This window comes from Heliangelus exortis, chromosome 3 (genome assembly GCF_036169615.1).
Source record: "Heliangelus exortis chromosome 3, bHelExo1.hap1, whole genome shotgun sequence".
Taxonomy (NCBI): Eukaryota; Metazoa; Chordata; class Aves; order Apodiformes; family Trochilidae; genus Heliangelus; species Heliangelus exortis.
Genome location: NC_092424.1, coordinates 24,723,557 through 24,740,522, shown reverse-complemented (window position 1 = coordinate 24,740,522; position 16,966 = coordinate 24,723,557). Strand labels below are relative to the sequence as shown.

General features: G+C 36.6%; 1 protein-coding gene across 2 annotated transcripts in view; it reads left to right on the top strand.

Annotated features, from left to right (window-relative positions):
• Positions 1 to 20: 20 nt before the first annotated feature.
• Positions 21 to 16,966, top strand: part of GPATCH2 (G-patch domain containing 2) — a 123,252-nt gene continuing 106,306 nt past the window's right edge. Inside the window, exons 1-3 of one of the 2 annotated variants that reach the window (XM_071739674.1) lie at positions 21 to 402; positions 7,073 to 7,786; positions 12,724 to 12,785. In XM_071739674.1, the coding sequence (XP_071595775.1) occupies positions 347 to 402; positions 7,073 to 7,786; positions 12,724 to 12,785 (832 nt within the window). In that variant the 5' untranslated portion in view covers positions 21 to 346. The remainder of the gene's footprint in view (positions 403 to 7,072; positions 7,787 to 12,723; positions 12,786 to 16,966) is intronic. The other variant, XM_071739673.1, reaches the window with a different exon arrangement.

Sequence of the window (16,966 nt, the reverse complement as noted above, 5' to 3'; positions counted from 1 at the left end):
GAGCACTGGCGGCAGCGGAAGCCCCGAGTAGCTGGACTTGTACGGAAGTGAAGCCAAGGCGGGGAACTCTGGAGGTGACGAGGCGCCCCTGGGTAGGAATCCGGAGAGGGAGGGGAAGAGGCGAGATGGTCGCGCCCGGCTTCCTCCCGGTGCCGCAGCTGCTTCCGGGCTCTCATCATGGGGGCTTGAGGAGCAGCGCTGGCCGCCCGCATCCTCCCCTCCTGGCCTTCGCCCGCCATCCCCCGGCTTTGCTGCCGGCCCCGGTCCCGACCCGTCTTCCCTCGGCCCAGTCTCTGCGAAGTGGCGCCAGCCTCCCTGGGGAGCGGCCGGGGGAGGCGCCGGGTTCATGTTCCGGGTCTCTGAGCCTACCCCGACCCGAGCTCCGGCGGCGAGAAAGAGCTGGTAAGCCCAGGCCCGGGGGAAGCGGTGGAGGTCTGGGGCGGGACATGTCCGTGGCCCCTCTCGCTTCACGGTGGTGCCGGTAATTGGGGGAGGGCATGGGAGACTTCGTACGTAGCTGGGAAACTTGGGAACAAGTGCTGTCCCCGCCTCGGCTGGCCCTCCCCGCTGCTCGCCGGGCTGTCAGGGCTCTGCCGACCTGCCACCCCCCCTCTGCTTCCGGTTCCGTGGGGGGGAGAGGTGTCGCTGCTTTCATCTCCGCCCAGGGCCTCTGCGGGAAGGGGGTTGGAGGCCCGGCGGCTGCTACCGACCCGTCCCAACGGCTCGCAGCGTTTCTAAGCGGGCGGTGGGCCTGGAGGAAGAAACTTCTGCTCGTTGCTAAAAAAGGACAGCAGGGAAACGATAAATCAAAAGTTTGGACACAAACTTAGTCAGGTTTTTGTGTGTTTAGGATTTTTTTTTTTCCCTTGTAGAATCTCTAAGGCCTAAACCCTTCCCAGGGTGTGCTGCAGATGTGAGCAGTTTCTGTGGTTGCTGCTCTGAAGCTATTTTGTTGCAAACCAGCAGTCAAACAAGTATAGCTGCAGTTAAAGAGGAGGGAAAGTATGGGTAGTTCCCCCGCAATAGGCTTAACAGATTAATGTTTTATGTAAGACCATATACTAGCGTAGGGGCCCCAAGTGCCATATTATTTTTATTGTAGGTCTATGAAGAGGGAAAACTGAACAACAGACTAGAAAAAGGGAAAACTGAGTTTTGTTAATAGACCATACTGGTATAAAGACTAGTAGTGACTTGATGAATGAGGGACATCCCAAACAACCAACTGGGGAGCCTTTCATTCCTTCATGAAATGTTAGGTATCTTGTGTTAAGTATCAACCACTGTGTATAACTTCTAGTTAATTTCACTTGTGTTAATGGAAGTGGTGCACATCTGATGGGGTTTGGTTTGTTTTTTTTTTTTCCTTGAATATTGATAATTTGAGGCCTTGGGGTTTTTTAGAGGCTATATTATGTATACTATACTGACATCTGCCAGTAATGTTCCAAGATGTGAAATAGATTTTCTTTTGTGGTTTTTTTGTTTCTTTTCCGGGGAAGGGGAAGAAGAGGAAGAGAGCTTAGTGCTTAGTTTTTCTTATATAGGAAACTCCATTCCTTCTCCACTTCTTCTTCTGCTGGTACCACCAGTCTTTTTGTTCTGTAGGTATTTGAGTTGACCTGTCATTCGTCCTTAAATTTTAATATTTTCTGGCCACATAAAGTAATTTAGTTCCGGGGGCTTTAACAAAAGCGTTCAGAAGCACAAGGTGTGGGTATTTGGCATATTCTTCTTTAATTGTCATCAGATAATAATGATTTTGCTGTGTAAATGTACTGGCCAGAGAGAATTATTGAAATCTTATCTTTAGGAATGCTAGTTTGTTAGTTCTGTAGTGGGATATGTTAAAAATCTAAGTACTCTAAACCACTCTATTTTCTTATCCTTATACATCCACTATTTCAGGAGCTGTTGATGAATGGAAGCCCATTTGAATGAGATGCAGGAAATACTGTTTTTCAGTGTCTAATACTTGATGTAGAAAATTAAGAACTTGTGGTTCCTGAAAATATTTAGATCCAAAAGAAGTATATTCAGAACTGCTATAGAGTAAGAGTGTTTATGTCAGGTGATTAAAGCTCTGAAGCAGAATGTTTTTCATTTCTATTGTTAAGGCATGTGACAATTCAGGAATAGTTTGCAATTTGGGTACTTCCTGGGCATTCTGATTCCTCTGATAATGGCTTTGATGCTATAGTGTATTACCATCATTTGACTGTTCATATGATTCTCCACCTTGACAATTAATTAATGAAGTCATACTTCTGAAAAGGGCAAGCATATCAGTAAATGGCAGCAGTGGAATTGCAAGAATTGCTACCTCTCATGATAAATTGCTCCAAATCTTATTCCTGGCTGACCAATTCGTTTGTGTTAGAGCCATATTAAATGCAGTTCATGTCAGCATTTTTTTGAGTGTATGCCATTGCTCTGTACTGAATACTTTTTCACTGTTAAATATGAGTAGACTTTACAGTACTTATTGTTGTGCCTACTTAGATAAGCAGCAATTATAGAAAAGTCAGATATACTTGCAGGTTTGTCTGGCCCTAATTTTTAGGGGAATCGACAGTATTATCATTTAATAAAATTCCATCATTTCTCAAATACTAATGATTTTTAATTGTATAGAACAAGAGTAAATAAATTCTAAAACTTCTCTAAATAGATTTTTCAAGTGGAGAGTAGGTACCAAGATTTGAAGTATAGTATGTGATTGGAGGAATAAAGGGTTGGAATATTGTATACAGTGAAGTTTATAGGGGCTCTATATTTGATATAAAAAAATTTCTAGAAATTTCCAGCAAGCAGAGTAATTATGTCTTTAATGGTAGAACAGTGACTTTCATAAGTTTCAATAAGTTTTATTTTTCTTAAACTCCTCTGATACTTTTATTATTTTATGAAACTGGTTTATGTAAACACATAACTGACTAGAGAAGAGGAGTGTTGGCGTACTTTGATGAAGATGAGGGGTAGCCTGGGATTTTGGGTTTGTTTTTTCTTTTTAAGATGTACTCCCATGTAGTTTCCTGACTTGTTCCAAGAGTCCTCAATTCTTGTAGTTGTTCACACTACTGTGTAATGAACCTCAAAATAATCATATGTTCTGATATTTAATTTCTTTAAGTTTCTGTTCTGACACTATCACATTTTAAAATTTTGTAATATAAAAATTACATTTATATGAAGTTTCTTTGGTCTGTATGTCATCTACTCTGAATGTGTTTCCAGTGCATTGGCTCTTAGTCTTTACAGGAAGCACTGGTCAGGATTCTCAGAAGTGGAAGAGCACAGGAATTCTTTGTAGCTCAAGAGCTGTTATTCCCCCCAGCAGTGGTTGGTACAGAGCAGGATGTATTTTGATCATTGTGTAGCTTTGTGTACCTGCTTGTCCAGCAGACAGTGCTAGATATAAGGACATAAGTAGGTGTGTTTGTGAAACTGGATGCTTTGTGTCCTGCTTTTGATGATGGTTATTTGATGACAGGCCAGTTTAAATTATCTAGGTACAACTTCTGTTTCTGGTTTATACCTTAAGCTTCTATGGAATCAATTATTTCCTCATCTACTGTAGTATTTAATACTTTAAAATTGTGTTTCTGCATTTTTTCTTTCACATTTGTGTATCCCAAGAACCATGATAGTTCTTTTTTTTAATCTGTAAATTATTCAGGCAAGGTGGTAAGATTGACCACCTGAAGCTTCCTCGCAAATGCTTGCAGCTGTTCAATCCAAATTTTAGTCACATTGATCAGTAAAAGAGTCTCAAATGTTTCTAAGGCTTTGTGAAGATAACTGGAGGTGGAGAAATGGGATTCAAGTTAGTAGCTGTCTGAAGATAGAGATATACTGTGAGTAGAATTGTGTTACTAGGCATCAGAGAATCTGTATGGGAAAATAGTATGGAAAGTCAGGTTTTATAACCCTGATGTTCAAGAAACTGCTTGATTATTTTGGTTGTGCTTTTATCTTGCGATTGTGGTGTATTGTGAAGGCAGCAAAAATCATGTTTCGTATCAGAATTGATGAGACATAGATGCATCATAACTTGGGCTGCAAGAAACGCCATATATATTTAACAGAAACAGGTATAGAACTTGAATGTAAATGTAAATGCAGCTGTCAATTTAGTAAAAAAAAAGTTGCCTCATGAGTTGTACAACTAAACTAGCTTTCCCATCAGTGTGTGTTTGTTAAATATCTTGTGAGCAGTAAGAGTTCTACATTCCTATATGCTTTAAGTGAGAACAAAAATTAGACTTGATTTTCACTGAAAAAAATTACCACCATTGCCACTAAGAGTTTCAGTACAAATATTGATGTTGAACACAAGTTGTGTGAACTGTTCTGGAGCAGATTAAAGCTGTTTCCTGCAATGATACTTTCATGATCTGTTCTGGCATGGGTTAGAGAGGAAATGGGTTAGCCATTATTGAACTACATTAAAATTGCTTCAGATAAATGTAAAGGTCAGTGTGGGCAGAGTAGATTTTCTTATAGTTAAGTAGAATCTTCTCCTAGTGAAAACATTACAGTTTATTGCTAGCTGTCGGCAGTTGCTGTAACAGCATTTTTATAGCCCTATGTGACTCCTGCTACACTGTGGCTCAACTTAATATTTTATGTACCTCAATATGTTTTTCCACATTCCTTATTACACCCTTTGAAATGTCTCATTTTACTGAATGCAGTTGATACTTAACCAGTAATGTCTTTAATACTTCTTGTAGTTATTTTTCAAACTATTTGAAATGCAAATATTTTTGTTACAGTAGCATCTGCAGTGATGATTTAAATTACTAGATGTTTAGAAATACAATCTTGACAGGTGGTTGTAAACAATAGAGGAAGTTGCAAAACTGAGTTTGTCTGATAAATAATGCTATAACAGAAATACACTCCTGAATTTCGGAGGCAGGTTTCAGATTAAATGTTCTATCTGATTCGTGTTGCTATTTTCTTTTTCCTTCAGGCATAGGAAGAGAAATGAGAATGCAAATAAAATTAATCAAAATAGATTTTATTTTTTTTTTTGGTTTTCAGGAGGAGTTTTAATGTGGACCACTGGTACATTGAAAGTGCAATGTGAATAAAAAGCTCAAGTTGTACGTGTATTTTATAATCAATCTATTACAAAGGAGCTTCCACTGTTCCAGACTGATAAAGTAATTCTCATCATCATCCTGAGGAAACCTGTTGGATTAATTATAGTATTAATCTATCCAAAAGGTAACACAGGATTCATGAGTCAATGTAATTGTTAGAGTAAACAAAGTCACTGTCCTGTACAGATCTTAGTTCAGGAGTTACAATGAGGAGACCTGATACTCAGTAGAAAATATTAATTTCAAGAGTGCATGAGATTCAAAGTTGTAGCCTGATGGAAAGTAACTGCCTTACCACTTACAGCATTTGGCGATTCATATCCCTATGCTTCAAAACCACTTCTCTGGAATCTTCTCTTTTGATCTGGCACCATCCACATTGACAGAATTTTGGGGGCCACTCAAGGCAAGTTTAGATCAGATATGTAAATCTAAACTGGATGTATTATTTTTAATCATAGAATAGTTTAGGTCGAAAGGGACATTTAAAGATCATATAGTCAGCCCCCTTTTCACTGAGCAGGGCCATCTTCAACTAGATCAGGTTTCTTAGAGCCGCTTCCAACCTAAGCTTGAGCATTTCCAGGGGTGGAATCTTGAAGTATTTCACAGAACTAAGTCAACTTTACCACCAACTTTACTTATGCCATTATCTGAAGTAAATTGGTATGTTCACTCTAGGACCTACATTGATTTTAGTGATGGATTTCCATATGGATTAGGGATACTAAATTGAACAAATTAATCATGAAGTATGGTCCAAACCATTAGTGTCCCTGTCTTCCATTTCCCTTTTACTGGGGCAGTAGTGGAATGGGCTGCAAGAGTGGGTGTTTAACAACAAGGCTTTAAGAACTAGTGTCCTTGCTGTGCAGTTATAGCTACTGAGAAATGTAGCTTAATATATTTATTTAAGCATCGTGCATAAAAACTCTCTACAAATATACCTGGTCTTGCCTTTACTGGTGGTTGAAATTCTTCCTACACCAGCCAGAAAAAGTAAGCAAAACCCTAACAAACCACATACACACTCCAAAAAAGCCCTCTGCAGTAGTTGAAATTTTTAAAGCTTGAGGTAAGGTTTAGTTTTAAGTAATATTAATGCCACATATCTCTAAAAGTAGTTCCTTTTAATTAGGTTAATTATATCTGAATTTTCAGAAAATCATTGCTTCATTTGGGATGGTTTTTTACTCTTGCTGTTATCCTGTTATCTTGCTGTTATCCTGGAAGTGTTTTTTCTCTTGCTTCTGAGAAGTATTTTTGTGTGATTCTGAAGGCTGTGATTCTTGTGAATCACATGAATTAAGAAGTTTACCATTCTTCCAGAGCTCTGTTTTAGCAAATATCAACCATTGGGAAGATACAATTTGTAGCTAGTTAAGGAAGAAGAAAAAAATCATGTTATCAAAGAATTACCGTTTTAACTTCATTTTGGCATTTGGACAGCATTGAGAGAGAATTATTTCTACAAATATTTTGTCATGACAACTCAAACAGAACTCCCCAATACACTGTCAAGGAGGAATATTATGTATTCCATTTCCCATTCATAAATTTAACATGTCTACCTGGAGCTAGAGTGAGTGTTCTTTGCTGGTGCTTTTGCCCTGCAAAACCCCTGAAAATGCTGAAAATTCGATGAGGGGAATTAAAACCAAACAGTAACACAGAAGTCAAAAACAAATGGGGAAGAAAAACTAACCTTAGTCTTCTTTCCAAGATAGAAGTTTGTGAAGATACCTTTCAAAAGGAATGTGTGCTGATGTGTTACAAAATGCATAGGACTGTTTGACAAGAGTTTATCTGTTAGAAGTACAACAATCTAGAGATTTGGAAATTAAGGATGGACATTAAGATTGTCTTGTCTAAAGTAACTAAAATTAATTCAACAGGTATGAGCAACACTTCAGATTAATTTATTTTCTTGTGTTGTTTTTTCTTTTTCTTGAAATATCCAGGCATTTCAGTAGGACTATGGAGGAGCTGGTTCACGATCTAGTCTCGGCACTGGAAGAAAGTTCAGAGCAAGCCAGGGGAGGTTTTGCTGATACTGGAGATCATTCTCGAAGTGTGTCTTGCCTTCTGAAGAGACAGGCAAGAAAGAGGCGGGGACGCAAAAGACGTTCGTTTACCACCCATCATCCTTGGGAAACTGGTCACTGCTTAAGTGAAGGTTCTGATTCCAGTTTAGAAGAATCAAACAAAGACTACAGGGAGAATCATGCTAATAAGAAAGACCACAGTGATTCTGATGACCAGTTGTTGGTTGCGAAACGTAGGCCTTCCTCAAACTTAAATAACATGAGAGGCAAAAGGCCTCTGTGGCATGAACCAGATTTGGCTGTTGACAGCCTAGGAAACAGAACTCTGCGCAGGAGAAGAAAGGTAAAACGGATGGCAATAGATCTGCCATCTGAAGTCTCTAATGCACTGACAATAACTCAACAGCAGGATAACAGCAGAGATCAAGAAATGGACAATGACAATAAATCATACCAACACCAAGAGTTTTCCAAGAGCAAGATGAAAAAAAGAAAAGTAGCTGCTGCTCGACAAGGTCCAGAAATCTTGGATGAAGGTGTAGTTATAGAAAATGAAGAAATGAACCAAGCAAATAAGGACAAAATGGAGTATGAGGAGCAAAAAGGCTCAGATGAGAACATGAGTGACAGGTTGTTCCTTGTCTTTCTTTTTACAGAAACTTTGAATAATGTTTGTTTGCTTTTGTTACTGTTGCTTGTATTTGAGATCTTTGGATTTTTCTTTAATTACAGAGCTAACATGTTAGCATCAGTAGCATCTGTTTTAACAAGTTATTTTAAATACGTTTCTAAGTCTACTTTTTTTGAGTTTCTCAGGTTAAGGCATTCAGGATATAATAGTCATGTAGCAAAGGAGTAACCAAGAAAGCAGTCTATTGAAAATAATACATTCTAATTGTTCCAAGACTGACAGAATGTAGAAATGCTTAATACTTTGGTTTTTCTGTCTCAGAAAAATTTTGTCTAAGACAAAAATTAAGTTTTTTCCACTTTCTAGAAATTGGTGCTTTGATTGTTACCTCTATTCATCAGAAAAGTTGTCACTGTTTAGATTCGCCATTTAGACAGTATGTTCTTGTATGTCATGGGCATAAAAAGTCTGCAGATTGCCAAGGATATACATCATTTACGTAATGCAGAAACCAATTTACAGTTCAGAAACACATGAGTTTACCATTAGAAAAATGAGAGAATGATGACACTTTGGCAGTACATCTCGTCCATCCATTTCAGACAGCAGTCATACTACAATGGTAATTTTTTCCAAACTATTATTTTGACAACACAGTAAGGTAATTTTTCCACCACACACAAGGGATGTTACCTGCACTGCTTGGTAAGCTTGATTATGTTTATCCTGTGTGATTAGTTCAGAATGCAGAACTGTCGACAAGAAAGACTTCTCTTAAAACACATTTTTGTCACTTGTTTGACAGCACCAATGTCTGTGGGGTTTCTTTGTAGGCATTTTATCTATAAACTGTTAAACCTTTTCCTTACTGGAGAGGTAGAATTGAGATTGAGATAGTACCCAGGCTTTTTGACAAAAGCAAGCAGATTGGTCACTGTAGTAACAGCAGTATTGGTGGCCAACTCCAGTTATTGTTGGAGAAGTTCTAAGTTTTTTTTATTACATATTGGTTTTGGCCATGAACTGCAGACAGTAATCAGCTGAAAGAGCTCAATGAATTCTGAGTCTTCAAGATTGTTCCTAATGTCTTAATTATTGGAAGAGAAGCAGTCCTTCAGGGCAGTCAGTGTAACTTCAGATATCTTGCTTTGACCTGCAAGGCAGCCATCTGTGGTGTCAGGAAGCTTTTAGGAACAGCTTTTAGCTGTTTCCCCAAGTTTAGTACCTACAGACAGAGGGATAAAAATTTCCTTGGATCTAGAAAGAGTTGCATAGTTTATTGTATGTCCATACTCTTGCAACTTTTTTGTTTATAAAAAAATTTGTTATGCTGCAATGGTAACAGTTCTCCAAGTCAAAAAATATGTAATTATTTTTTGGATGGAGAGAAGAGTGATCAGTATTAAAATCTTTTTGTGGACTACCGAAACTGTGCTACTTCCAGGTCAGTCTGAATCTCTGCTTTTTCACAAAAGGAAAGTTATCAATCTAAAAATTCATCTTCCTCTTCAAAATGCTTAATGTTTTCCTACACCAAATGCTGTCATTTTTTAATTCATTCTTCAGATTTTTGGCCCCAATAAATGCCCTTGAAAACCTTCCTCATCCGCTTAGTATTTTCTGCACATGCATGGGGTTGTCATGTCAGTCTTCCAAACAGACAGGTTGATATGTCAGTCTTCCAAATTCCTTGCAATGGTCTTTACCACAAAGTTTGGAAACCACCGAATTACAAAATTTAAATTCCAAAATGTGATTAGAAGTGTACCAACTCTAAGCCTCTCAGTTGTATGCTTTATGTGAATATTTTGTTGGTAAATAATTTTAACTTGTTTTACACTAGCTCTGTTGTTTGAGACCATTTAGCTGGAAGAATCAGAACTAGTAAGCTGTTTCCAAAAGTGTGTTTTAAAATTAAAAGCTGAGATTTTAAAAGGGAATGTGAGTTCTGTAAAGTTGCACAAGATATGGAGACCTGACAAAGTGTCTTGAATAAGACTCCTGTTTCAGCAGCACTTCTGGGAAAAGCAAAAATAAGAGGTATACATTTGTGTACATACAGTTGAATAATTAGGAAAAAAAGGATTAATTTTTTTACAAGTTCAGTTTTTAAGAGCAAAATAAAGCAATTTTTAATGAGAGTTAAATGTCTTGGATTTAAAACTGGTAAGGAGAAGTTTTCAATGTATTCATGATATTACTTTAAAATAACATATATTTGACGCACACATTAAACTTGCCAAGTGACACTTCTTTTTCAGTCTTTTATCTGTTTGTATATTCAAATACCAAACTAAACAATAACACTTAAAAGTGCATAGTTCAGAAATAGTACTAGGAGTCCTCAAATTCTTCAAATGTTAGCATCTAAATGATTCCAAAGATAAATTCCTGTGAGGTTTGTTTTGAGCACTGGAAATGAGTTTGCTGTTATCAGAGCCTGTCCTTTTCTCATTTTTTCTTAAGCTCAACTCTGTGGCCTGTTTCAGCCAAATTTGACAGTGCATGGGCTTCTTGATGTTACTTGATTCCTGCAAGCTTTGGCAATTGTCATAATTTTGAGTGAAACTCAAATGCTCACCCACCAGCCTAGGAGTCAAGTAGAGTGGCTGGTGGGGTTTTGGGTATTTTCTTTTTCCTGGAAGTCATGCTGGCAGAGGAATTCTCATTACAAAGCAAAAGGATTAGCAGATGTACAAGTGCAAAATTATGTTGAAACTGGAAATAAATTCTTTCCTAACAGCTTTCATGTATTTGGATATTTATATATTAATTCCAGAGGTTTTAAATTTATTCAGTGCAATGACTGCCAAGTAGTAATTATTTTAGCTATAATCTTTGCCCTATTTGATTGTGGCCCAAGAATGAATACAGTGGCTGCCACAGATATGCCAGTGTTATGATTTGATTTTTAACAACCAACCAAAACAAAAAAAAAAACCCAAAATATTTTTATGTGTAACTTGGAAAATTTGAAGTGGTTATGTTTTTATGAAGTGTCTACCTTTGGGAAGAATTGCTGCACAATAAAATGTCCTATTTTTAAAAGGAAAAAGGATGGGGCTGTTTTCAAAATCAGAAATTTTGATGTGGAAAGTAGCTGAAATACTAAGGTTGAAGAGATTTCTTTAACTTTCATTTTAAAAAATACAATTAATATTGGCTACAATAACTGGATACCAAGCATCTATGAAAATGGAATGTTCTTTCTTTGAGAGATGTATGGTCTAAGAGTGTGCACATTGAACTGTAAGGTAGGTCCTCTGTGTTGTAATTAAAGTAAGGATGGAATGCTTGCTAGAGAGAAGTTACTAAGGTTTGCAACATTATGAAGGTTTGGTCTCTCCCATTAAAGGTGGTTCCTTTCTTCAAGCCTATCACCTTTCTTCTGCTTAGGGCAACTATGCAAGTGCTTAAGCCTGTTCTGATTATGGATGAAAGAAATTATATTTATTGCTTATACAGTAGGAATATGGGTAAGCAGAAGATGCAACAAAGATTAGGAGAGCTTAATCTGCAAATACAGAGGTGCATATGTATGTATTTATATACATATAAATATTCATATACCATTTGAAAAATACCCTTTGCTTTCTGGTTGCTGATACCATATTCTGTTTCAAATGCTGTTGGGATGTCTCCCAAAGGAAGACAAAAAAACAAATATATTCTTAAAATTAAACACAGATTAGACTAATTCATATCACAGGCTTTAAAATTTGAAGCTCATTTTTGTGAGAGTTTAAAAGCAAATAATTTTCTGTTACCAGTCATTTAGGAACAAAAATAAAAATAATATTTGAAATTAAGTAAGAATAATTGAGACCAGTTGAATCCATGTATAGAGCTTCATGTATGCAATATGAATAAATGTAGAAAGGTAAACAGTTCTCAGTTTCTTTTAAACAGCTTGTATGTAACTTTGAGTATTTACAACCTGTACTTAGTGATTTCTGTACTGAAGTTTCGTTTCTTCAAATTATTCTAAATCCCACTGTAAGTAAAATGTGTTTAAATTTTGGTGAGAATATTACTTCCTTAGCAGAGCTACTCTTTTCATGAGAAATAGATAAATGGGTTACCAAAATTCTTTCATGTGAAACTTAAAAAATGGTGAAATGTGTTATTAAAAGACAAGTCTGTGTTACTATTAAGGGACACCAGGTATGTTGTTTGTAACAATGTGTGTACAGTGAAGAACGAAATACTTTTAATCTATTGACGTCCTAGAATGTGTGTGTAAAGCTGGTATATGTTTCCCTCTAAGTTCAGTTTTAATGCCATGATAGAAGTAATGGAAAAGTAAACTATACTAACTATACTTTTTTTCTTGATGCTATGATCATTGCTCATACTTACTGTCTTCAGAGTGACCTTTAGTTTGATTTAATTGGCTTCCTTGGCACAAGATTTTTTCTTTCTCAACAAGTTGGTATACTGTGAAACCTTAAGCAGTTTCTTTTCCAGAATATTTGCAAACTATGTTTAGAAAGGTTATTTGATTTTCAGTCTCTTATATTAAAAGGTGAGGGAAGGCTGAGGCTGCTTTTGATTGAGACTTTTCTGATTTTAGCAGTGATGTTCCAGGATCAAGCTGAATTGCATAGCATAAGAAGGGAGCAGTGAGCATTTGATGGAAGCAGATAATAAAATGCATCAATTGTGTCAGCACCTTGTTGCAGTCACATCTGGCTTACTGTCAGGGTACCATTAGATTCCCATGGTTTTATGTGCCAAAAATAATACAGTTTGTAGTTAATGGAACTACGATATCTGCAGTTTGATTTTCAAAAAATAAATTAAAAAATCATCATATTTTCTTTCCGATCTTTGTTGGGCTTAAGTTCAATTTGAGCACAGCTTTTGTCTCCTTAAGATTTTATGACTGAAAGATCAATTATTCTTTTGATTTGTTTCTTTCTTTCTCTTATTACAGTGAATCCAGCAGTCTGAGCAGCAGTGATGCTGGTTTGTTTACCAATGATGAGGGAAGACAAGGTATTGGAAAAATCTTTCCCTTCTCCACCCCTCAAACCACGTCAGTAAAAATTCTGTAAGAGTTGTAAGCTATTTCATAGGCTAATTGCTGTATTTCTGTTGCTATGACTATTTTAATGAGTTAAAGTATAACTTTCTGGGTTATTTGAAATGTTATGAGAGCATTCTGAAACCATGAGTTGGTCAAAAGCTGTCTTGAGAAGCAGCCTCTCTATTATAATAAACCTAGCAACTTGAGCATCTCCAGAAGGTTATCTATACTAAGTTCTAATTTTCAGTTGCCCCAGTTTTTGGGCAGGACTCTGATCATAGTACTGCTTCTCAAACTATTTTTGAGGTGCCTTTTTTCTTTCTTCCAAATTGATCGAACAGGATTTTATAGTTCTTTTTCATTCAGCAGTCTCAGATTGAGATTAGAGGATGTATGGTGTTTAAAGTGTGTCCTCTGAAAATTTATTTAGTGAAGGTTCAAAATTTTCCTTTACTATGCATAATGTTCTGATTTGTTTTTATGTGATAAAACTACTGAGGATGGAAGTATAAGATTTTTTTCTGCTTTAGTGTTTGTTGCCATCGGTATGTGCAACACATTTATATGTATTATGCTAGCATCTGAGTGCTCAGATCATGGATTAAGAACTTGCTGTCTTTGACAGCATACAAAACTGAGGCAAGAATAGTTTCTCAGGTGATAAGAATTGCTTTTCTGTTTACAGTTCTAAGGTAATGGAGATTTTTTTTTGTGCAGTTTGCTGTGGACTATTTGAGTGTGTGCAAGAAAAGTTCTGGCCCTTTCTGCAGTCGTGATCTAGGTTAAAGGAATGGTTTTTGGGTGTGTTTTTTTTCTTACTGTATAATTCAGTCTTCTGGATTTTTTTCTTCTATTTAAACATAATACGAGGGAGATGATTTTACCTTCCTTGATCAACAGTAACTTTCACTACATTAATTGTACCTCCCAGTCTGATTATCTGTATTTAGTTGTGTTAATATATAGCTTTTTTTAAGAACTTAGTCTCTCTCTTAATATTTAGATCTTCAGTTCAGAAGTATTTCAATGAGATGTCAAAAAGATTACCTTTTACTTCCCTTATGAATTTCTCTTTTGACTTGGAATTTTAGAAATTTTTGTCCTCTATTTATACTACATGAGCTTCCAGTTTTCTTAGTTATGTTGTTGAAGGACACTTCCTGTATATTTGTATCAGTATTTTTGTCCTTAAGTCTTGAACTAAATTATATAAATCTGAATAATATGGCGTAAGTTGTCACAGTTTCTGTTTTTCCTATAAATTTTGTGGGAGAAGAAAAAGGGAGGCATCAGTGAAAGACAGTGTTCTTTTGCAGGTGTGATGTTACCTCTTTTACTGTTGATTCTTTACAATAGAGCTGTAATCCTTACTTTTGCTTGCTTTTTTTTGAACCCTTATTGAGTTTGATTGTAATTTCCAAGCAGAAAACGTTAGATCTGAAGTAGTGTTGTGCAATATAAATAAAAAGAACAGTAAAAATTAAACTTGACAAGAATATTGTTGGGACAAACTCATAGCTGCATTATAGCTTTGGTTTTATGAAGACTTTTCCATTAAAGTACTATCAGACTTCCTACTGTAAAATCAAAATTATTTATTTTATAAGAATTCTTATTTGCTCCTCAAAGAAGATTCTAGTAGTTTTTATCTTTGTACTCCCCGTATAAAGATGAGGTTATTTTTTCACTCATTTACTTACATCTGAGCTAGGACACATACAAAATTGAAAAGAATGAAGGATGGAAAAAATAAATTTGGTAAGACCAAAGAAAAAGCGTGAGAGAAGCATGGATATAGGATAGGGTGAAAATGTATTAAAGGAAGGGCAGGCTTATTTTGTTCTCCATTTTTAAAAGCTAAACTCTAGATCTGTGTCTTAGAAGTGTTCCTACTCCAGGATATATGTTCAGAACCATCAGTATCTTGACCTCATTTGTAGTTCAGATTTTCTGCACTTCTGACTTTGGGTTTCCACTTAGTCATGTGGAGAACCAGAGAATTATTAATGCTACCTGGTGAAATACTTTGTTTAAATGATGTATATCTTTCATCATTCAGAAGTTTGGGTAGCAGAGGACAAGAGGATCCAGTTCTCCATGACAACATTTGTTCATTTCGTGTTTCTGAGATAAAGAGCCTGATTTCATTAGTTGCAGACCAATACTCTTTTAAAAACATAGTTAATTCCCAAAGCACTTTAATACTACAGGACAGACATTCTAGAAAGAACGTGATCCAAAGCAGCAACTCCTTCAAAAAGTTGGCCAGTCAGTTAAATAGTTGGGTAGTTAGTTCTGGCACTTTGAGTGCAGTCAGTGAAGAAGGTAGCTGCTGAACTATTAACAAACCTCATGTGAATTCCTATGGCTTGTATTTTTTCTTCTAGAAGTTTTTAAATTGGTCAACTTTGGGGTAAGATCTAGTACAGTTAACAGAACCCTCATATCCTATGCAAATGCTGAGCCATTGAGTATAGAGCTAGAAGAGCCTGCAACAAATGAATTACAAGAACTGAACCATGGCTGAAATTTATGTATCGGGAATCTGTCACTTTCCTTTTTATCCCATTCTTTCATTTGTTCCTAATGGCATTTTTATAAATGGCTGTTTTGCAATTATTGAAAACTTAAATGTTAAGCAGTGTTATGCCCAGTGTAGAAAATTTTGGCTAGATTTCAAAACAAAAGGTATAATCTTACATTGCAAGTTAATAGAAATCTATTAAAGGTTGGCCAATAGGGTAACTTATAGTTTTAAGGCACTGTGCTTTACGAAAGAACTTTATAGGTTTAAAAGCACTGAGTAAAGCTTTCACATAATGTTAAAAAAACTAACTTTGTTCAAACAGTAATCGATGTTACTGCTGTGTGGGGAAAAAACCCTCAAATTGCAAGTATATTCTTTTATGAATTTTATAGTGTGGGTATGTCAAATATTATATTTGGCATTCCTAGTCCATCTACACCTACTAGTGCACTTGGGGAATTCAGCATTTAACTTAAGACTTCTTAAGTCATGACATGCAGCACTTAAAATGTCTAAGATCTAAGGAAGTAGGAAGGAAAATTATATTAATATAGTGTTAAACAGTTAAAATTGGAGAAGGTCAAGGAATGTCAGAGTTCCACTGTGGATGTGGCTAAGCCTTTAAAGATAGCTGTTCATTATTTTATGATTAAACGCTTATTCATTACCATGTCCTTTATGAAGATGACCCACTACTGATTCAGTGTGTGGGAATTCCATCCTTTTATGTTTAGTGGGAAACTAATATGGAGTTTGTGTAGCATCTCAGTAGGTGCAGGTGTCAGGGTGTCATTCTCTCTATATAAAAGAAATGAAATGTGCCATGCTAAGTGTAATCACACCAGTTTTTAACTGTTTGGGCTGATTAGTTGATAGTCTTTGCAGGAGAAAGTGAAATAATATGAAGTGAAATAATATGAACTTTACAATCCTGTTCAGGAGCAGGATATGATGTTGTATTGGAGGGGAGGAGTAGGAGGAGGCCTTCATGTGAAATTTTCAAGCTTGAATCAGAAGTAGGTGCCTAAATTGAATCATGTCTGAATGGTCTTCCTTTTGCCCTAGTTACTTCTGTAGAAGGCAAAGAGCAATGAGCAGGGTGACTTATTTAAGCCTAATTTTAATTATTTTTAAAACTTTTTATGTGTTCTGATGTCTCCAAATGATTAATGCAGCTGTTAGCAGTGGGATTTTTTTCTCTAGAAAGAGGCATACTGGTGCTGGAAATACTGGCATACTGGGGTATTTTACAGCCCATGCTGTCTGTGTGCAACCAGATGGATAATGGAGCAGCACAGTATCAAGTGGTATTTATAGGATGCTGAATTCTTTTCATGGCAGCCTCTCATAATAGAATCATAGAATAATTTGGGTTGACCTGTAAAGGTCATCTAGTCCAACCCTCCTTCAGTACAAAGGGATATCTGCAACTAGATCAGGTTGCTCAAAGCCTCGTCAAACCTCACCTTTCCTGGGCAGCCTCTTCCATTTTTCCGCTATCCTTATGGTAAAGAACTTTTTCCTAACATCCAGTCCAATAGTAGATTGTGATTGTTACAGATAAGCATACGTGCACTGTGTATGATTGCTGTGGAGGGTAATCTGGCCATTTGGAAATACAAG